Source organism: Mya arenaria, chromosome 13, assembly GCF_026914265.1.
Source record: "Mya arenaria isolate MELC-2E11 chromosome 13, ASM2691426v1".
Lineage (NCBI taxonomy): Eukaryota > Metazoa > Mollusca > Bivalvia > Myida > Myidae > Mya > Mya arenaria.
The window spans coordinates 51,780,571-51,804,706 of NC_069134.1; the positions used below are offsets into that span (position 1 = coordinate 51,780,571).

General features: G+C 37.1%; 1 protein-coding gene across 10 annotated transcripts; it reads right to left on the reverse strand.

The window, feature by feature from the left end:
- Positions 1 to 343: 343 nt before the first annotated feature.
- Positions 344 to 23,887, reverse strand: LOC128214911 (uncharacterized). 10 transcript variants are annotated; one of them, XM_052921620.1, is made up of 4 exons: positions 23,726 to 23,887; positions 7,084 to 7,671; positions 6,945 to 7,047; positions 344 to 3,621 (listed from the first exon to the last, which is right to left on the reverse strand). In XM_052921620.1, the coding sequence occupies exon 4, from the start codon at positions 3,448 to 3,450 to the stop codon at positions 829 to 831; it is 2,622 nt and encodes an 873-aa protein (XP_052777580.1). In that variant the 5' UTR covers positions 3,451 to 3,621; positions 6,945 to 7,047; positions 7,084 to 7,671; positions 23,726 to 23,887; the 3' UTR covers positions 344 to 828. The 10 variants fall into 10 exon arrangements, with proteins under 10 accessions (XP_052777580.1, XP_052777577.1, XP_052777581.1 ...); XM_052921617.1 differs by having other exon boundaries at positions 6,945 to 7,671; XM_052921621.1 differs by lacking the exons at positions 6,945 to 7,047; positions 7,084 to 7,671; positions 23,726 to 23,887 and adding an exon at positions 6,296 to 6,508.
- Positions 23,888 to 24,136: the final 249 nt, after the last annotated feature.

A 24,136-nucleotide genomic window follows, 5' to 3' on the forward strand; every position in this document is an offset into this window, starting at 1 on the left:
AACCAGTCGTGTCAAATTAATTCGATAGTATTCAATTTGTTGAAAAGTCATAGTCCGGACCCCAAAATCCAACCACGGCTATTTCATCGGCTCGAGATATAGAGCGGACACAAATGTCTATCGGTCTTTCAATCGGTCATCGTCGGATACCCCCGAAACACTACTTTGCTAAACCAAGTACCATGGTTACCGACGATGTTAATCGATTAGCTTTGTAGCCTTGACATTTAAAGTCTGAGCCTGCTTGAATGCTCGATTCGATAAACATGTGTGCGTTGCTCACAATATTAAACTTTAAGTTGACAAATGATAATGATGATAAATATACATGTACAAACAATGATAGGATTTCATATTTTCTATTTTTCAAAGAACATGAGCAAATCATATAACAAAACTTCAGACATGTTCTAACTCACACAGCACCAACTTGACACAGAAATGCAAATATTCAGTGTTCATTGATTAATCATCTTACAGATTTTGTAAGAATTAAGACAAAATTATCGTCTTACATTGATCAACAGTTATCTGAAAACTCTGGCAGAGCAAACATAAATGGACATCAATTTCGCTTGGACTCATGAGATCTCTCGTTGTTATATTGACAACGAGAAAAAAATCTTAATAATTTATCATTTAACCAAACTTATTCGTTTTCTGCTGTTAGTTTTCACAAATTATTTCCTTACGTGATAACATTTATTTCAATTTTTCGTGATAGTTATAGCTAAAGCAAAACAATTTGTAAAGGACAAAATCAATGTTGCAATACAGTAAATCAGCTATACTTCGCATTGCATTGATATAGGTACAACAAAATCACGTTCAAACAATAGACTCTTGAACGTTATCAACTGGAAGAGGCACAGTGGACGGTGGACGAGCTACAACTTCCGGCGCCGACTCGAACCCCACGTTCACATGTACACGTTTTTGATGACGTCGCTCATCTTCATGTAAGGCGTTGGTTTTCTTCAATGGGTACGGTCTTTCTTGATGTTTCTTGTCTTTCCCTTTATAATTCAAACTAGAGAACTTGAGCAGCAGTCCTTTTGGCTTGGACATGAGCCTCCGGAATTTCTTCTTCTCTTTCTTTACTTCGAAATCCTTCATGGCGCTGAGACTGATGTCCGTGTCGCTGACGAGGGACCGCTCGTGCAACGTAGAGAACGAGGCATCATGCTGCTCGCTGTACTCGTGTTCCATGGCCTCCAGCCAGTGGATGATATTGTCGGTGGAAGATTCCCTATCCGGTATGTTGTACATCTTCAGCAGGTTTCCCGATTGAGAAGGTGGCCAGGTGGCGGCTCCGTCTGAGGAGGAGGATTCGGTGGATCCTGTCCACGAGCTGGAATCTTCCATGGAGTAATCGTTAAAACTGAGGTAATCCGAATTAGACACATCCGTTGAGTAACCGTCACGCGAGTCATAATTGTGCATGCGCCGAGCGTTTCTTTGTTGAGATCTTCGCCGGTTCCGCGCGTTCATATCCGTGTATGTGGAAACGCTTGATGTGTCTGACGTCATGGAAGGATACAGTTCTGATGAGTCTAGTGAATAATCCATGTTACGATTATGGCGATGGTGTTGGTGTTGTTGTTGATGATGATGGTGATGTTGCTGTTGTTGTTGGTGGTGGGGATGATGTTGGTGTTGTTGATACTGGCGGTTATGATGAACTCTGTTTTGAGGTTTTCTGGTTAGCTGCCTTCTTTCTCTGTACGGGTCCTCAAATCCATTGTACCCATAATACCTTTCACTTCCGTTCATGGTATGTGTGTTTCTACTATATTTACTATGAGATGAATCCAAAGTCAAGTTACTCTCTTTAACCCCGGGATGATGTTTATTGTTTTGTTTAGGTAATGTGTCATGTTTGCTGGTGTCCGATATTATGATGGTGGGTTTCACCTTTGCTATGCGGTTATGTTTAAAATCCGGCAATTGTTCTTTTGAATTAGTCAGTATCACAGGGAGGCTTGGTTTTACTCTTTCACGAGAACACTCGTCTTCACTTTTCTTTTTACTAGAACGACCTTTACTACCACTTTTGCTGCTCTTGAACGAGAGTTCTTGACTGTTGTTGGCACTGTGATGTTGGCTACTTCCATGCGAAAGTTTATGGCTTTTTACAGTGTGTTGTGAGCTCAATGACACATTACCCTGGGATCGCACAAACGCTTGGTTTTCATACTCTCCAACTGTCTTGCTCGGGGTCATTGAAGAGCTTGTTGAGCTGCTCAGTGTTGGACGTTTCTGTCGTCTATTAGCAATCACTGGTAGCGGTGACGAATCTACTGTTAATGCAATTGCATTTAAATGAGCGTCTGAGTTACCCGGAAGTTCGTGCTCATAAAGCGCTTGATCATTGACGTCTGCTATGACTTCTATGGTATTATTCAGCTGCTGGTCCGCTTTATGTAAAGGCTTATCATCCTTAAGTTCAGGATTGTTAAATGCGTCACTCAGAATATCTGACTCTATGTTATAAATACATCCACAACTGGCAAACTTTAAAATAAGTCCGAACACAAAGCACAAAATAACTGCTAGCACCAACATAAGCTTGAACTGGTCCCCGTATTCTTCGTTCGCGGTTAACATCCAGTAGAAACTTAGGCCTAAGTTTTCAATTAGCATTACGGAATAGTATAACACATATGAACACTTTACACCGGAATATTCCTTTCCTACCAAGTCAAAGACGTTCACGAACGCAATATAAACGGCAGTGACCACTTTCGACAACGTTCCCTCTTCTGAGCAAGTAATGTTGCATGATTCTATGAGCAAATGAATGAAGAAATGTACTCCTAGAGGTATAAATATCCAGTATGTAAGTGACACTGAGAATAAAATAATTGAAACACATCTTGCTACTACCGTCAACCATGTACTTAACGTCAACACGATCATTCCTACACGTAAACGTATCCTCTTGATTCGTTCTTCGTATTCTAGGGATTCATACACTTTTGTGCCAGTTCGAAACGTAACCAGGGCAACGGCTGCTGAGATCGTTGATATCAAAATGGCGATGATATCAAGGGCAGACTTTGTTTCAGTGACAAACATGCTGTACCCGAGAACAATACAAAATGGAAGGCTTTGGAAACCGCATTGAAACAAACGCATATTAAGAAAATCCAGCCAGTCGGCTTCGTCGTAAAGTATTAAAAGTTTCAATGCCCGCCATAGTATCCCAAACTGTACAGAATGGAACCCTATGCACACGGAACGGCCGCAACTTTTGCCCGTGAAATCTTTAGTCCGAGTCACCTGGATGGCTGACACAAAGTTAATAACAATCAATGGCGCCATTACAAGCGCCAGGAGGACCACGAACAATGCCCCCGAGCCGCTACTATGCGTTCCTACGACACAGAGTTGTAGTATGGTTTCCACTAAGAGGAAACCGGAACTGGCTATTAGGTACACGGTTCCCATGATCGGAGCGAGGGTTCACCTCTGACGGCTCTAAGGCGCATGGCACATAGCTGTAGTCGATGAACGCTAGATCATGGCTACACATTGAAGAGTTCGTCAAACGAAACATGCACGGTTACGCCATATTCCTTAGCTGTTGCAGTCCTTGGCTTTTTTCTACAGTGGCATCACCTGAAAGTTTAAAGATATACGATTATGACGTTGTATACACTCAAAGGTGGTGGTTTATATTTGTTACATGTAAGATAATGTCATTATGCTAATTATTATAATAATGTTGTTTGTCTGGATCGAAGTGGTCTAATGGTGAATATAACCATCCTCGTCAAAGTGGTAATGGGTTCGAACCGATCATTAGAGCGTTTCCTTAATACTGACACTAGTACAGGTTCGTACACAGGAAGCGGGCTGGAGTGTCAAGCAACGTGGCTTAAACTTGCACTAAAATAAAACAAGTATGAAATTAAAGTCCTTTTTAGCCATATTTCACATGTTTGTGTGTGATCAATAATAACAATAATGTAAATGAATTTGCAGACTCATGCAAAATGTAAATAAATCAGGAAGATAATTCACAATATTGAAAAGGTTTCAGGTATGTTCACGTTAACATCCGACATTCGCATTGAGCGATGTTAGCGTATTGATCGCATTTTGTGAACATGTGTGCACCTCACTGCTCTAGCCTTAAATTAACAAAGATAAGACCTTAAAATATTGATCCACAAGTACTTGCAAAGAAGTCAGGTAGAAAATTCTCATTTCTCAAATAAAAGTTTGAACCGCAGGTAAAGACACTTTTGGCAATTATTTGCCATGTGATGAGTTATTGAAAAGATAGGGCTGTTCAAATCCAATTTTGTCATCATACGTCAATCAACTGTGAAGCCTTTATGTACATTTCGCTGTCATAATGTTATATATAATAATTATTCTTACAATAATGGTAATTCAGTTCCGTTTTTAACTAAGTAAATAATGAAAATGATGTAATTTAAAGAGACATATGTATAATACATTCTTTTTCTACACTTAAGTCTTTTTCACTGTCAAAATGGGTCCAAATAACAACAGACGACATTTTGAAATGACAAAATAACTGCTGTCAATCTTTATAAAGGTAAGGTGATTCAAATATGGGTATATTTTCATTACGTACTAAAGTCCTCTTCCGAAACCATGAATCTCTATCATCAAATGGCTTTCATTAATAATGCAAGATCGCTGACAAGATAATCATTGTTTCTTTAACTGGTTAATTGTTCTTCTAATTTCTGGCATTGATTTTACCCTGAAGTAACGACAAATAATTGATTGACTATATTTTATGTTTGTATCAATAGCATCAATAGTTAATGCATTTTCAACATCAGATTCATTGTGTCAATGTCCAATCAACACCGTACCAATTTCTCTTATGATAACTACTTTGTTTTGTGATTTATGATTTCATAATAAGCCCATTTGTATTGGAAAAACGACAGTACCTTAAAAATCATGACATTAATTATAACAAACCATATCTGATAAACGAAATCCATATACGAAGATAGAACACACTTATTCCACAATCTTAAAATGTATGCACACATAAAGCACTTCTTCCACTCAGGCCATCGACGTTTACATTGACTCGATTGTATGCGGAGGTGTTTCAGTCCAACTTTTATAAATCACGTCCTTGAATTTACTAATCCCAGTTACGATATGGACTATCATATCTTCAACCTGGTCGCCGTTATCAGAAATGGAATCTACACACATGAATGGGTTACAAACGATGTCCCAAGGAAAATCTATTAACGGGCAAATCAGTGCTAATTTCATGAATTTATCTATTCAGTTATATTGATATTGTATAACATGTTTGTAAATAGTCGTGTATTGGAAAATTATTTATAATTTATTTCATGCATGTGATATAGTTATGTATGTTGTGTTTATAATCTGAGACGAATACATTGTCGATTTAGCTATTATGATGAGCTATATATAACCATTCTGTCCTGTAGTGTTCTACATTATTGTTCTGTATTACCTTTCCAAATATAGTCCCGTATCTTGAAGTTAACATCCAAACAGAATCAAAAGTTGATGTCAATAAATCCATTTAAATCCATATATGTTTTCAATAATCACAGTATGATTTCATAAGTAAAATTGACTTTTTAATCCGCGTAAATTTATTCATACGATTCTACTTCGATGATTACTGAATGTGTTAACCTTTCGATTAATTTTAAGGCAACCTAATATGTTTCACTTGAACTAAACTGACCCCTGTGTCAGTGGCTTAATGTCGTTAGCAGAAGCATGCTTGATTAAAGCATTTACGTTTTCCCATATTCCTGTCATCGATCCAGATTTCTTCACCGTCAAGCAGAGAATGAATTGCAAGTTATGACTGAAATATATTTCAATACATGCGTATAAAAACAGTCGTGTCCTCTATTCAATTTACATCCTGTCTTTCTGTTTAAGAACCAGAGCTCAACATCTCAAGTAAACGCACCTGACGAAACCGAACACCTTTAGAACTAGGTTTTAGTTTATGTTATATATCTAAAAAGTAGACGCGTCATAGTTTATCCTTAAGGAATGACAGTCTTAAATGTGATTGACTTATGATGACAGTATTGTCCCCTTCAATACCAGAATGTCTGTTAAACTCCTGTTTTAATCCGCATTATCACGATTACAATCATCACCAATCTGAAAATAGGCGACTTGTACAGATTAAACGGATTAAAGTCTCATATTTTTCACACATTCCCTTTTTGAAAAAAACAACAACAACAACCGAATTTTGGATATCATGTTAGCTAGAGAGAACCCTTATTCATACCTTTAGAATAGAAAATCCGTGTAATGTTATTTACGTGTAGTTAACACACTTTTTAACACTTTTTTTCTTTTCAAAACTAAACTTTTTAAATGCAATACCCCTTCTAAGTGAATAAACAACGTTTTTGAAAATCTTCTAAACTTAACACACTTTTTTGAATAATATAGAAACGTGGATATCTTTTCAATGTTACAGCCCTATTGGGGGAATAAACATATTGAATTGAACGTTTTCAGTTATAAAAGTCCTTGTTGGGGTAATTAAATGTCACTTATTGGCAATTCAGTGTAAAACTGAGCTCCGTTTAATATCTGAGGACTAGCATAAATTTGTCACCGAACCCCAGCATTCAAGGTCTGAAGTTTGTCGTAAATTTATGCAGCACGATAGAAAGACTTGTAATTGAATATAGAACATGTATAATAGTGTAAGGTTTCCCACCATTGTAAAATCTAATAACCACATCCACAAGTGCGTAAATGAATTATTTATAGAATTGCATAATAATATGTTTGTTAATGCTATGAAAACAAATGTGTGTCTGATATAAATTATAGTATTTCTTTTCAATGATGTTTAATAAGAAGTAATTAATTGAATCAGTATGCCTACGTAATAGAGTTGATATAGGTTAATAAAGAAAACACACCTGGTTACGTATAACTGTGAAATACTATGCAGCTTTCTAGGATCGGCTGAAACTGACTCAAACTGTCCTTCCTAAAATCCGTTGCACACAATACTAAGTAGTCCTTCCTAAAATCCGTTGCACACAATACTAAGTAGACGTTCACCGTAAACATCCAAATACTTTATTCCCGTCCATGATTCAGGCATACCCGAATTAAATCCGTCTTTTCACCAGTATAACGACCTTATTGAGCATAAAATCCAGTTTGACCCATTAACAACTTCCTGCCTTTTATTGTCCATTATTAACTTTGAGAAACCCACTTTTCGCCATTCCCCAATCTCCAACAATAACCAGTCAACCTGCTTTTAGCTAGCACGTCCTCATTAGCCTGATCCTTAGAGTGTTTATCTGTCCCTTCTGTCTTATCTTTATGTGAATCGTCGACCTAGACGGTAACTTCTCGCTCGGCTGCCTGCGTTGTTTCAACAATCACAATAGCTTTGTGAAAACTTATTGCCCATTTATTTACTACTCGAAAGATCAAGATTATGTTGATTTTAAAGATAATTAATAATCCATCCACTGTCTTTGTACGTTTATCTGATATCGTTGAAATGTTTTTGCTGTGAAGTAACCGTGTGCTTGGTAGAACGGGCGTAAAGTCGGGCCGTGGAAATTATGACCGCACTGTGGATTTAAGATCCCAAATTCTATTATTGTAAGCAGGTACCGTGTCTGTTGTCTGAAAATAAATACAGATAGATTAGAAAAACATGGTTAAAGATATGAACATATTTGTCTTGATGATTTCGATCCGTTGCCTTTCCTAATAGGCAATTGTAAATGTCCAATGACTGCTGAAACATGCATTAGTTAATATGATAAACTAAACAATACAGCTATTGTCACAAGTAAACACTTATTTAATAAATATGTCGACACAATCATTTATAAAAAGTTGTAACATATTTCTACAATTTGAAAGCTGGAAAACTCGTTCAAAAACGTATTTTATCATTGTTTAAGATGGCATAAATACAATTATAAGTATGATGTATACCAGTGTATTTCACAGACTTCACTGTTCGAATGTCACACTGTTTATTTTCATTCGTTGACAAATTACAGTTTGGAAGGTAATTTTGTGATAAACTTTAGATAAAGCTCCAAATGTAATCTATATAGTGACCAAATCATGGGAATAAATGCCAGTTGATTATACATTTGAATAGAAACTAAATAAACGGGAATGCAGATGTTAAGACCAGAGAAAAACATATCTTAAGATTTTAGAGAGGGAAGCGAGCGAGAGGGAGGCATGAGTTGGGGGTAGGGGTGGGGGTTCTGAGAGAGATTTCGGACAGGTACAAGGAACATGAGAGGAAATAATATCTTGCCTAATCTCGCTAATGTTAGCTAGTGAAAGCAAATACCGGGCTGGACCAAAGCTTGAAAGCAATAATACAATGTTAAACGAGCAGGTATTGAGCAATAACTTCAGGTAACTTTCACGGTAATACGATGATATTCTGAAATGCAAGTCATCAGCTATTATTCAGGAGCATAAATACCATTAAAATGTATACAGAAGCCCCAAAGTCTACTGAAAAGATGGACCAGAAAACTATTATCAAGAATGTATCACTTTACCCTTTCGTTTGCGGTTTCTTTGATGAAATTTTAGATTTCAATTTTGCATTAAAAGATGGGAATATTCTTTGAGAAATCATCAATAAAGGACTGCAATTGAAATATGTCTTTCTGACGCGAATGCAATGAGATCCTAACAAACGAAACACAGCACGTGTGAAATCATGACAATGATAAAGTGGGCCCGGCATGCATTGGGGCTCCCCAAATCGGACCAGACGACATTAGTTATTTTTCACAAACTTTGATTGAGTACAGAACAAACAATACAGCAATGCACATTTTGTCCCCAAAATTGTTATACATATGATTTCAAGTCTGCTGTCGACAATCAGTCTTTGTGAAGAAAAATGTGCTGACGTAAAGAAAACCTTCACAGCAACAGCCATATTTTTTTAAATCAATGATAATCATACGAACTGGTCACAATTGACAATTCAATGAGTACGTTCTTTAAAACTCGAAGGCCATACCTCGCCGTGACGTCTTCTTGAAGTGTTTGTGAAAAATCAGACATAACAAGGAATTTCAAAATGCAAGGCATAAAATCCGAGCTTGAATATTGACGAGATCAGTGTCAGTAAAGCAATGCCGCTCATCAAGGTACAAGTGCAGGTACCCGTGCGCAAGTGCAGGTATCCGTGCACAAGTGACAGAAATTCGATATCCAGATACCAGAGAAGCCCGGGGAAGCCCTATCACTTCATCTACCCTCTAGAATACATCGTGGGAGTGAAGCCAAAGGGTGCCATAACATTCTACATTTTAATGCCTTTTATAACATTTCCGCATTTACCCCCAAGACATGCTAGCGTAATATGCGTGAGAGACCATGGGGACCAATATTGTTTACATCACGACCATCTCTTAATAAAAATAGAGTCCCACAAGCTTCATTTACGAATACAAATAACATGAATACAATAGTCACCGAAATGGTAACTCAAGAAACTGAGAGGGTGTAGTTTTACTAATTTAGCCACAAATTTGGCTATCTGATGTCTCAATTGATATCATTACTAATTGTGTATCTTCCTTGCGTGATTGGAATGTACTTCGATGTGCAGATGAGATAGATATCACGCTTATCTACATGCATAACTGCAATTCAATACATTTTATTATACCCATCAACACAATGGCCATTTGCATTTTAAGTCTAAGTCTAAATCTACGATAGAGTAAAACGTCATTATTTGCAACAATAATGTTCTGTATTGAAGAAAACATGCTCGGTTTGGAGCAAGAACTATTTTACAAGACTTTTTTCACGCGACGCGAATCATTGCGCTGCAGATGAGGCCATAACGTTTACACGTGTTTACGGCGTCGTGTCGTTTCACGGCAGTAAATGTTTCACGGACAGTTTAACCCAAACACTTAAAAGCCAAAAAGGTGGGCCTAGTTGTACGCGTGAGTATTTTCTTTGGAAAAATGGGTGGCAAGTTTCATATTTTTAATATTTTCCAGTGATATTTTGCTTAGAAACATAGTTAAGAATACACTCAGACATTGAATAAATAAAGATTTTTTTATATCAACCACGTTTGGCTTCATAATTCCCATCTCAACGAACAAGTGTCAATTATTGAACAGGACACATAAAAAGAACAAAAAATATCCATAATCGTTGAAACCTTTCTCCATTTTCGTCAATATCTGTAATTGTTTGACTCAGATTACCGCTGTCTCTTTGATCTATATACTTGAAATAACTCTACAGTACTTTTCAGTATTGCACCGCTAATAGGCTATGACAGGCAACGTAAATTGAGCGTGTATCGCGTGTTCAATCCGTGAGCGACCTCATCTGAATTGGTCCAGCTCTTCAGAGGTTTGACACTTTCGATAATGGACGTTTCAGATTTATCATTTCCAGTCAAGATGTCTTTCTTTAATCTGTCAACGATAAATATATCGAAAATAGTCGTTTCAGATTTATCAATTCCAGTCAGGCGTCTTTCTTTATTCTATCAACAGTATATACATATGCTATGTCAAATGATTTTATTCACGTAAATTGAAATAATTTGTCAAACTGGAACGTTTACCGTTTCAAAAATTATTGAAAAAGGGTATATCGATATGATAAATGATGTTGTACTTTTTCATAAAAAGAGGAAAAGATCTGAAGAACGTGTTCAAATGAAACTGGTTGCCAATGCACACAAAGTATTTGGGTAAACAAATAACAAAACCTTTGAGAAACACGATTGAAGTTTTCAATCAGACAGGCTATTTCATTTGGAATCCAAATCTTTGATGCAAGTGCGTTTGTCCAGTATAACCCAACACCTGTGATTTACTAAATCAAACACTCTGAAAAAAGCTTGAATCATCCCTTGACTGACAGTTCCCAAGTGGAAGTGTCTACCATCTGTAGTTTAAAGAATATATGAAATAAACAGCTTAAGACAAAGTTAACCATTCTATCTGAAAGATCCAAACACATCGATCCAAACGTTTCAATCAAAACGAAACAGTGAAATCTTTTAAAATATTCCTGTGTGCAATAAAAGCGACATAATCCCCGGCTCATACGGCTAATACCCAGATTGATGGCATATCAGTGGGTAAAGCCCCATCAAACTTGGGGACCATCTGTACGGGGCTCTCCAAGATAAGGGCTCCATGGAGAGAGGAATGCATCCCGGTAATGCGTATCCACACCACCAGGGAGCTCGGACAATGGCCTATTTCGGAACTGACCATGTTTTTATGGAGATAACACTGATATAATTGTGTCAGTGGTATTCAGACTGCGCTGTGTCGCGGCATTTTGGGTACAAAATTACTCTTTTGGCAAATATCCCATCAACTGGTGGGGGTAGAACCTTTGGAATCATTTTTTTAAGTTACACTTGGGGATATAATGGGGTCAAGCTATAATGCAGCCGTTATGGGGCGCGGGCAGAACCTTAAAAACTCAACAACAACAATATTGCGCTGTCTTTATTCGATTATTCACAAACGGAAGAGACACAACAGCTAACAACATTGAAGGTCTGCCAACATCACAAAACTGATGAGGCAGTAGAGTTACATCGGGCTGAATTGTCATGTGTTGTTGGTTTGGAGACTAGAAGGTGTTCAATGGTCAATAATCTATATCAAACTGCTGCAGCTCATTGTAAACAACTGGATATTTCTCTCGTTAGGCCAACGTCAGCCAAAATGTTTATTGATTGTCAATATTTTAATTGTTAGTAAACAATCAAATAATTAAAATGTGCATACTAGCTTAAAGATGATTGTGGACAACTTTAAATTATTTCTCGCAAACTTACATGTTGTCATATCATACATTATAAGTATATCATAAGTAATTTGTTGACATGCCTTACTGATATGGCTGTAGTTATGATAACACCTGATGTCTGCTCTAAGTTTATGGCGCTGACCATCACTATAGTTAACTTACAGTCAAGTTTATTTTTATCACTCTCGGTGTTGGGTCTGCCCACGCCTATTGGCTGCATTATGGCTTGAGATGAATTTGGAGGACTAAAGTAGGAAATTTACCCTTATTTTTGAGCCAAAGAATAAACTTAAAACACCCAAAAGTCTTTGTAAAAAAAACTATGATGACATGTTAATCGTTATATAACCGATAGAAGGGAGGAAAGAGGGGTGAGCCCCGGGCCGACCAGGCTGTGTGCGAGAAGCGGGATGAGCCCCGGGCCGACCAGGCTGTATGCGAGAAGCGGGGTGAGCCCCGGGCCGACCAGGCTTTGTGCGAGAAGCGGGGTGAGCCGACCACTCAACAATGGGCTGCATGTGCTAAAAGTCAACTTTGGATGCTAGTAAACATTATTTGCAGTTAAAAACCCAATGAACCGTTTTCCTTAAATTCTTGATAGTATTGTATGCAATTGGACGCTTTGTCCCTTTCGCTACGCTCACTAAGCCCATTTCTTATTCATTAAGAATTTACATCATGTCATCTAACTATTACTTAAATAATTCAGCGTTACTGTAACATTAGAGCTCTCACACGAATTAATGATTTATTTTGATGATGTCTGCCCCTGTAAAACCTTAACGAGTCCCCTTTTAGATGGCTGGTAAATTAAACGAATGAAATATTGATTGTGATTACTTAATATGAGAGCGTTGATTCTTGAATGATGTGCATGCTTTTGTAACAAATGCAGTCAGTATAAATAAAATCAAAGCTTTCGGCAATCTTGAGAAGCACAATGAAACCACTTACAACTGTCCAAGAATATTTACAAAGAAATCATTTTGATCTCATTGAAATCGTACACTTTTGATCAAGGTTATCACAGTTTTCAATATTCCACCACCGCTCACCCTTGGAGATCATCCTGCGCAAACATAGTGGCGCAGTGTGAATTAGTTATAATCTATCGCCCAAAATTTACAAAGGAATCTCGTAGAAGCGCGACAAAGTTGCCATTCCCAACTTTTCAATAATACAATTGACAATTTCAATTATCATCGAACCGTGGGAGACCTCCATTTCTCAGCGCTTGGTAGCTGGTGACGCCTATCGCCATGTTTGCTTACTGGCCCTGAAGCATTTGAGAACTGGTGGGTGGGGTAAGTGTACACACAAATCATCTTTTAATAAGTAATACTTTTGGCATATTTTGAGTAAGATGACAGAAACGTTGATCAACTCGACAACAAAATGGAAGCAGCAGTTTACATAGTGGGGGGGGGGGGGGGCAATGTTTGCGCTGACAACTTTTTGAGAGCAAGGGCTGCAATCAGTTTCGTCCTGACCATTAATTATGCCGTTTAAATACAAGGCATTGTGTATATTAGTTCCTATGTTCTCAGTGTATGTTTTGGAAAAGTCATGTTGGGCTGTTTCTGTCCCAAAGCTGAATAAGAGCTAACGAGCGTCAAAGCTTGGACTACGGAAGTATGCAAGACGAAAATGCATGAACGACGTGTTTTATTATTCACTTTATATACTTCCGTAATATGCAAAACCTTTTGTGTCATATTATAAATATTTCTGTCACATTTTAAACTATGGCCTATAAAAAATTCGTTACAGACACATTATACTCGACTTTGACATTTGGCTATAATTCCTTTAGCACTTATCTAACGCAATCTTATAAATATTAGGCACTTGATCGAGCAGAAAGAAGACATACAGAGGCTTGTTGGTATATACAAATCTTAACAGGTTATCAAACGATTATCTCGCTGAAACTTTGCGATTAAGGTCCTGGTTTTGATTATATTTTATTTTTCGCTTTGCACAAGTCTTTAAGATAACATATCTTTATGACCGCATCTTACATGTTTTATGCACAAAGATTGTATGCAGCTTGTGGACTTAGAATACAATATGCATATATACACTGTTGGATGCAAGACTTCATGTCTCGATGTTAAAATGTTCCCGAGTCAGAACTGTTCTCATCTGGATCAAAACTTCCTCGAATCGGAACTCCTCGGCCATTTCCCATCGATAACAACCTCGGATGTATGCCGTAAATCTGTGGAAGTAGTTTGTAAAATTTTAAATAAAACTATTAATTAAATTGTAGTGTTTTCACGTGTATTTTGTAAATCTAAGTTCAAATTGATTGCCAATAAAGTGTATTATTGTATAAATATTTCAGATTCCAAAGAGTAAAGGCATTAAGTGTAACTGCTAAATTGAAATTACTACGCGATCTACTTGCAGCGTAGGTAAATGTAAAGATTTCTGTCATTGTAATCCGACCATATACCGAGGTTGTCTCCGATGGAAAATAGCGAAGGTGTTTGAAATGAACTTTCCTACCAACAGCAGAACCTCCTTGGCTGTAGTCATAACGTGGCCGATTTAGATAAAACGTCCTCTTTCGAATTCATAACGTCGTGTCCCTGAGTCATTTTTCAATTATCAACACGCAAGTGTTTTTATTACTTACATAAAATGAATGGACTTCTCGCTTTTCTTCATTTGAAACAAGCTATCAAATTAAGCTTTCGAGAGTGGAAATGATCTTGTATAGCGGATAAGTGAACATTTCACTTTTGGTTACTTTTCTTTATCATCTGCGCCCCTTATTTGGGCATTTTAGAACAACCAGCAGTAAATTATCTTGGTCTCTTAAAAATCACAGCAGTATCGGTATCCGGGACCGGACTTTAGCGTGATTCACATGTTTTCACAATTGAGCTAAATTGAGATTGCCTAAAAGAAGTGTCTTTTTAACTTTGTAACCTGATTTCAACCTGTTCCTATCCGTTTGCATCTTCAAGTTTTAATCACTAAAATGCAAATATTTTCAAACGTGGTAGGTATCGAACAAGTCCCTTTTTAACCAGTGTGATAATATCAGATATAATCAGAATACGAGTTGATTTTTTTAATTTAAATTCAAATATATTGTTAACTATGAAACATGATAGTTTGACGTAAAATTTAAATATTTTCTTACTACACGATCTGACACACCGGTTGTAAATCTAGAATAACTGAGTAAGTTTGCAACATTTTGGAATATAAGGAAAATAAATAAACTTCCCTTTCAAATAATCATGTGTGTCCTTTTACAATTTGTTCATCCTGTATCGCTGTACACTGTATATCGAATTCGTTGCATTTAATTTTTTTAATTTTAGTGAACGATAAATGTATGTAGCGAACGCTTGTAAGACGGAAATAAATAAATGTGGATCATTGTATGAACGTTCGTCATATGAGTAAAGCTACGCGATAGTCAGTTCAAGGGCCATAACTCCAAAAAGTCTGAAGCCATTACAATAGCTATTGAACATGGCGATATACAGCCCATACAAACAATGGCCAAGTTGAATTAAACGCATGACATAACATTAAATTTCCGTCTTGTTACCTGATTCGTTACCTCCTGCCGAAGTTTTGATTAAAACCGTAAATGTAAATATGAAAGCAAGCCGAAATATCCTAAAGAAATCTTGGTTTGGAACCGATTGAAATAGATAAATACCCAGAAAATGAAAATGTGTTGACTTACTTTTTTCACCTACGACAAATAGTCAAAATATCGAGTTTCATTTAACTTAACACTAGCAATACACCACCGAGATGAAAGCAATGTCCACATATTATCCTAGTAATTATAGGTGTATCAGTTACTGTTTGAAACAAGCTTATTGTATTAAAAAGTCATCAATTTTCATTACCTATTCTTAGGCTATGACAAGCACTAATCGCTTACAGTTTGGGGCCACTCAAAATATTTTTTGATTCGCTTTTTATTGCCTTTAAACAGAATTGTAAAAATTTGTAAAAGCAACGCTTTCGGTGCTTTCATTAAAACCTTCTTCGTACATTTGATCAAGAATCAATAACCATTTCTGTGTTATAACCAGGACTATCATCGACAAAGCTCCGAGTGGGGATCGAACCCAGGACCCTCTTACTCAGAGTCCGATACGCCTACCACTCGAAAAATCGTCAGAATAAACTATTTTCCCTGGCCTAACCATCATAATGTAGATTAATAAATGAGAATCCAGGGCTGGGCATACATTGTATTGAAGGCAATTATAATTATACAATGCCGAACGAGCAGATTTTGAACAATAAATATCAGTAATTGTCACGGTAATTCGATGTTTTACTGAAATATAAGTCATCAGCTATTATTCAGGAGCATAAATACAATTTCAACGTCGACATAGACCCCATAGTCTACTGGAAAGATGGACCAGCGCATTATTATTAAGTATATGTATCACTTTACTCTATGGTTTAACGTTTCTTTGATGATATTTCAAAATTTAATGCTGCAATAAAAGATTAGCATATTCCGCTGAGAACTTTTTATAAAGGTATGCGATTAAAATATGCCTTTAATGTTGACGCAAATACAATAAGAATCTTTGGCATGTGCAAAAAAATGGAACACAGCACTTGTGAAATAATGACAATGATAAAGCAGGATTTTGATGCATAACAGCGCTAAAATTAGGAACAAAAATCTTTATTTCAAAAAAGAAAAGAATATGCACGTATATGTCGGGCATATGATTTACTAGTCTGTCGAGCCGTCGACAATCGGTCTTTGATAAAAAAAACCCAACAGTTATAATGTTCATATCAAGACATCAACCTAGAGACCGACTCGCTCAATTAGGATAGCTCTACTGGCCCAAACGGCAGTCCAAATATCAGGTAATTGTGGAATAAACTGAGATAAAAGGGAAACAGTGTAGCTACCAAAAAAAAAAAAAAAAAAAAAAAAAAAAAAAAAAAAAAAAAAAAAAACTTACGAAACAGTAACAGTTGAAATTAAATAACTATGCACTCGCTCTTCAAAACTCGAAGGCCATACCTTGCCATGATTTGTCAAAACACAAGAAATGAAATCAGCGTTTGCATATTTACAACATCAGTGTCAGTGAATATTTTCTTCCATCACGGCACAATTCTAGGTTACCGTGCAATGGTGACAGAAACTCGCTGTGCAGACACCCAGGGAAGCCATAGGAAGCCCGGGGTACCCATGGGAAGCCCTCATTATCCCATCATCATTTTACCCACTAGAAGGCGTCGTGGGATTAAAGCAAGAAGATGACATAGCATTTTATAGTTTAACGTCACATAGTACATTATGGCATTAACTTCAGAACATGCACGTGCGCGGATGGAACGATTGGAACCAACATCGTTACCATCGCAACCATCTCAACACAGTCAACATGTTAACATCGCCTCCATCTCAACACAGTCAACACTGTCTCACAAGGTTCTATAACAATTATAAATGCAACCGACTCAGGAACGGTAACTCAAGAAACTGAGAGGAGGAGTTTTAATATTAGTTTATCAAAAAATGTGGGTATCTGATGTCTGATTGATATCATTAAAGATACCTTATTTAGATTGGAATCCATTTTATTGGCCAGATAAGAAAGATAAGACGCTTATCTACATGCATAACTACAGTTCAATTGGTTTTATTATGCTTTTATACCATCAAAAAAGGTCATTTGCATTTAAGTATAGTTTTATGATACAGTAAAATGCCATTGTTTGCAATCGTAATGTTCAGGGTTGAATAACACGCTTGCTGGGACATAGAGAATTATCTGAGGAATTGCACATGGGAATAAGGCGAAGTGTCTGTTTTTCAGTAAAATGGGGTCATGAACACAGAACCAAATATATGGGCATTGCTGTACACGTGAAAATTGGCAATGGCAGCATGTATACCAGCTTCCATATGAATAAATTAATTGATTTTAGTCATGGCTAATTTTAAAGTTTCTGCAAGCTCACTGCAACGCCTGAAATTCGTGACAATGACACCAATGCTTTGGCAGAACCTCGACCTTTTATTAAAAACACTGGCAATTGAAATATGAGCCAAAATAGTGCCTCCTGTATATGACTATACTCCGAATAAACTCCTCCTGGGGTGCGATTAACATCCTTGCCTGTGATGTTTTGCTTGATAGTAGAAACTCATTGTGAAAGTGGACCACATACAACCATGTCCGCATATTGAAAATAGATGCCCTTAAATGCTTCCTCATCCCCACGTCATTATTCTACACGCCCATCCAGACAACGAACAAGTATCAATTGTAAAACAGGTCGCGCGAAAAGATCAAAACTATCATTAGCCATTGGGACTTTTCTCTTTTACCCCCTCAATATCTGTAGTGGTTCGACTCTGATTACCGTTTTCTCTTTGATCTATAGCCTCAAAATAGCTCTTCAGTACTTTTCAGTATTGCACCTCTAAAAGGCAACCTGAATTGAGCGTGTATCGTGTTCAGTCCACAGGCCGCCGCTTCTGAATTGGTCCAGGTTAGACACTTTCGAAGATAGTCGTATCAGATGTATCACTTTCAGTCAATACGTCTTTCTTAATTCTTTCAACGGCAAATAAATATGTTATGTCAAATGATTTTATTCACTTAGAATGAAATGATTTGTCAAACTGGAACGTTTACCATTTCAAAAAACTATTGAAAACGCGCATGTCAGTATAATAAATTATCCTGTATTTTTGTCTTTAAAAAAAGAAAAGAAATCTGAAGATCTTTTATATGTTACTGTTAACCATCGTGAAAAAACATTTGGGTAATCATGTCACAAAATTTGTGAGGACATTAATCAAAGTTTTAATTCAAACAGGCTATTTCATTTTGAACCAAACGCTTGGATACACTGTGTTTTCCAGTAAAACACTGTGCTTTACTAATTCAAATTCTCTTAAGAAGACTTGAATCACCCCTTGTCTGACAGGTTTTAAGTGGAAGTGTCCATCGTCTATATTTTTTTTTAAATATATAAAATAAACAGCTTAAGACAAAACTGTCGAAAGAATGTATCCAAACACTTCTAAACACTGCGAAACAGCGATTGTTCTTAAATCTTTAAAATATTCCTATGTGCTATAGATGCGGCATAATCCTAGGCTCATACGGCTAATACCCAGATTGATGACCTTTCAGTGGGTAATGCCCCATCAAACGCAGAGCCCATCTGTGTGGGGGCTCCCCTAGATTAGAGCACCATAGAAGGTGGAATGTATCCCGGCAATGCGTTTCCACACCTCCGGGATGTTCGGACAATGACCTATTTCGTAACTGACCACACGTTTTGGGGGAAGATAACAAAGATATAAAAGTGTCAATGATATTCAGAGTGCGCTGGCATATTCGATGGCACGGAACCAGATGTGACAATGTAACAGGTAACAACATTGCACGTATCCCAACATGACACATCTAGTAATACAGCAGAGGGCAAAGTACACCAATTAGGAAGTGCCTACTCATTGTTACTTGCCTTATTTCTTTCAATTAGCATATGACCATGAATCAAAGCATGGTTGAACCATCTCATACCATTGGCTACCTTCAATTTTTATAGGTTTTGAAGCTGAATGGTTTGTGATTTAAACAACAGGCTGAACATGCTGGATCTACTTGATCTTCTTTTCATTGTTTACATATTTACCGCATTGTCTGCCCTCGTGCACCGGATATTGTCATTTTACCGAATACAAAGTGGTTACGTTAAACCAATATTGTTTTTCTTATAAGAAACTTCACTGTTTTTCTAACGTTGTTTAATACACAAGTGGAGCTTTCTCCCCATATATGGTGTTGGGGGCCGTGAAACACTGGACAGCAGTGTTATCTTACATGCAAATTGGTCAATTGAGTAAGGATAATATAGGAAATGTATTTGTTTGACCTAGAGGAACAAAGAGCTGGATTGCCTTTTTTGAAGATTACTAGTTACGCAATTCAAAGGATATCAACAAAGCGGTGAAAGTTCAGTAAGTGATCTTTTAATTATGACTCGTGAATCGAACGTTGTGTGATATCATACATTATTAGTATATCATAAGTAAACTGTTGACATCAAAGAAGAAAATACTGATATGGCTATATTAATGATAACAACTGACGCCTGCTCTGCATTTACCACCACTCTTCAACAATAGTTAATCTACAAGTACCTGTGAGCTACACTATGATGAGCAAACAAACAGGACAGTATGTTATGCTGTATGTATGTCAATTAAGGAAGATTGTAACTACAGCTTGGTTGATATGAAATACTCTCAATTCACTGGATAGGAATCAACAGTTGTATCTTTATTTTAGAGGCCAAGAGAAGGTGCCCATAGTAAAGCTCGTACCCAAGACCTCCAAACCGTTAGCATTTAATATTGCAAGACGATGAATTCTCTGATCAGTTCTATCGAGTTACTTCATTTACTGTTTGAACAATTACATTAAGTGGACGTTTAATTCGGACTATTTTAAACCGCATAACCACCACGCGTCCCATTATGTAACCCAGGCGCATTAATTCATTTAAAATGTCATGTATTATAGTAGATCTTACGATACCTGATTTCGATTGGCTGTACTAAAGTTTTTAGGCCTGCGTCCTATAACCTAAAATTTAGCACTTTAGTTGAAATAACATCTCTTCAGAAGAAAACAAATTCAAACAGATGCAGTCTTGTTCATTATACAATTATGATATTACTTTATATATCTTACCTTATGGGTATCTTTGAGCTGTCCACTTAACTGTGCAACTATCCCTAATCCAATACTATAGCCATATGAATCGACGGACCTTCATCAAAAATAGAAATAACTGGTAAAGATATGACACTTCCTCGTTCATGTACGTTCCCACTCCAACACTGGGGTGCAACTTTTCATTCAATTTCAAAACTTATTAAATAATGCTAACAAGCCAGCCAACAATCAGCCAGGAATCAACTGAAGCGCCGCTGTGCAAACAAAGTTTGTGGTCAATATTGCTTAAGCCCTTTCAAAAGACGCCAGCGCAAATCATCGCCTCATAACGTGTTTTCCTACTTAAACGACAGTGTGTAAATATATTTAGCTATGCTATTAAAAGAAATAAAAGCTGTTTATACAGAAAGAAATATATCTGCACACAATGGAATTCTTACTAAGTTCGAGACGAAATAAATACTGCAAATATTTATATAATTTCAATTTTAACGGTCAATGGATTGTTTGAAAGGATTCTATCAAAATTTTGTTATATTAGTGGCAAATCAAAACATTCCCAAGTATTTGATTAAACTCTCAAAAACTAGCCCATATATTATATAGGATTGATTGCTTGACGTAGGATGATTTGTGAAAAAGATTGGTGACGTCACATAATGCTTAAAGGGACGCGTTCACATAATTAATTTTGACAGAAACGTTTTAACCTTGAATTGCGTTATTTTACCTATTTTAATCAACAAACACCAAGCACCAACTGACAGGTACTCTTTTGATTTGATTTTTATATCCGATTCTAAATTGATTCAATTACACGTACAGTCTTTTGTATCACTTACAACTGTCCATTAATATGTACAAAGAAAAAACACTTTAGTTCTGATGAAAGTTATTTAAAGCCTTTATCATTCCACCATTGTTCTTCCTTGGAGATCATCATTCCTGAACAAACAACGCACCACAGTGTATATTAGTTATAATCTATAACGCTATATTTACAAAGGAATTCAACAGAACAGCCACAAAGTTACCATTTCGAACATTTCATTTATGAAATTGACAGTTCCAATTATCATCGGGCCGTGGGGGAGCTCGGTGGCTGATGGCGACAGTCTCCATTTTGCTTACAGGCCTTGAAGTGGTGGGTGGGGAAAGCGTAAATACTAGTCCTTTTTAATTAGTGGGGGCATCGTATTCAAAATAAAAATCAATTATTTAATGGGATTTTCTGATTAAACACTCGAGTTGTTTGACATATATTAAATAGGATGATAGAAACTGTGTTCAAATGTATTTAAAAATGAAAACAGAAACTCAACTGCTCTGTCGATCAACGGATACTTGGACGTTTATGAAACTGTGCTATGCAATTTTTGTTTGAAAATGTCATAATAAGGATAAAACTAGGCCATCATTAAAAAAATGTTGGTTTGCGGTGCTCCTACCCACAATTTTCGGGGTGGGTAGGTAGGTAGGGATTATTTATTTTTTTTACAGACGACAAAGGCAAATCTATATGACCCTCAGTCTGATGTAAGGGGAAAGAAACAAAATGGGACAAAAAAACAATACATAAAAAAATAAAATAAAAAAGAACAAAAAAACGGCAGCGGTAGCGATATAAAAAATTGGGTCGGGGCTAATTTCGGTGAGTCGGTCGGAGCACCGCAAACCAACATTTTTTTAATGATGGCCCTATTGGTTAAGGTCTCTTTCAATAGTGTGGAAGATGTTAAAGATTTCTTTCTTTCTAAAAAATGCATGTCTCAGGGATCAGTGCGAGCAAAAGAAAAAGAAGGAAGCATTAACTACGAATATGTGAACCGCAACCTGCAGATCTAGGTCTAATAAGACATATAAAATATGACATAGGCTGGAAATAACACGTCATGTTTTCTTTTCGGATAGCTAACGTTTCCGTTCTTTTTTAAAAACAACAACAACATATTTATGCGAGCAAAATAATGTCAAGGAAGCTTGAATTATGTATATATGAACTATGTCTTATCACTATCAGTAATAGTAATATGATATTGTTTTAGGTCATTGGTGCTTTTAAGATAGCTGACGTTGTTAGAAAAAAAACATATCTTTGATGCCACTTAGTGATCATTCAAACTTTAACTATAAGTTAAGACCAATTTCTGCTTGCCGCCAGTCATCTGCGATTAGAGAGCGGTATAGACTATCCACGCGTGTCATGTGCGATTAGAGAGCGGTGTACACTATCCATGCGAGTCATGTGTAATCAGAGAGCGGTATACACTATTCACGCGAGTCATGTGTGATCAGAGAGCGGTATAGACTATCCACGCGTGTCATGTGCGATTAGAGAGCGGTGTACACTATCCACGCGAGTCATGTGTGATCAGAGAGCGGTATACACTATCCACGCGAGTCATGTGTGATCAGAGAGCGGTATAGACTATCCACGCGTGTCATGTGCGATTAGAGAGCGGTGTACACAATCCACGCGAGATAAGTGTAATAAGAGTGCGGTATACACTATCCACGCGAGTCATGCGTGATTACAGAGCGATGTACACTATCCACGCGAGGGTGTGATCAGAGAGCGGTATACACTATCCACGCGAGTCATGTGCGATAAGAGAGCGGTGTACACTATCCACGCGAGTCATGTGTGATTAGAGAGCGCCGTACACTATCCACGCCAGTCATGAATGATTAGAGAGCTCCATACACTATCCACGCGATTCATGCATGATAAGAGAGGGGTGAACACTATCCACGCGAGTAATGTGTGATTAAAGAGCGGTGTATACTATCCATGCGAGATATGTATGATTAGAGAGCGGTGTACACTTTTCACGCGAGTCATTTCAGGTAAAAGATCGGTGTTCACTATCCACGCGAATCATTTCTAGTAAGAGAGCGGTGTACACTATCCACGCGAGTCATTTTTGATTAGGGAGCGGTGGACTCTATTCACGCGAGTCATTTCTGATTAGAGAGCGGTGGACTCTATTCACGCGAGATATTTCTGATTAGAGAGCGGTGGACTCTATTCACGCGAGTCATTTCTGATTAGAGAGCGGTGTACACTATCCACGCGAGTCATTTCTGATAAGACAGAGGTTCAAAATATTCACTTTTAGATACTTTATATACAAATGTGCATGCAACTCATAATAAAATATGCTTACAGTTTAAACCATGGCTTCACAGCATTCATAACTGACACATTATCGTTGGCATAAGTACTTCACTATAAGTCCTTCTTCACTCATCTTACACTGTCTAATAAATATATTTGCACTTGATCGAGAAACAACAACAACATGTATCTGCTTGATGGTATACAATGATCTTAACTGCTTTAATATCAAACAATTATTTCGCTTAAATCTCCTGATCCGGGTCCCGAATTGGAATATAGTTTATATCCTGCTTTAGGTCTGTCAATATAACTTTTGACTGCCTCTTTTTAAACAAAATGACTGTATGCTTTACAATACATGATATAAGAAGGATGCATAACGTCTCAGGGTAGCATTGCTAAACAACTCCCTCTGATAAAATATCCGAATCAGATCGTACACATTCGTTTGTCTTTA

Bases quoted from the DNA above. Each gene is read 5' to 3' on its own strand.
- LOC128214911 (XM_052921620.1), bottom strand. From the start codon at position 3,450: ATGGGAACCGTGTACCTAATAGCCAGTTCCGGTTTCCTCTTAGTGGAA.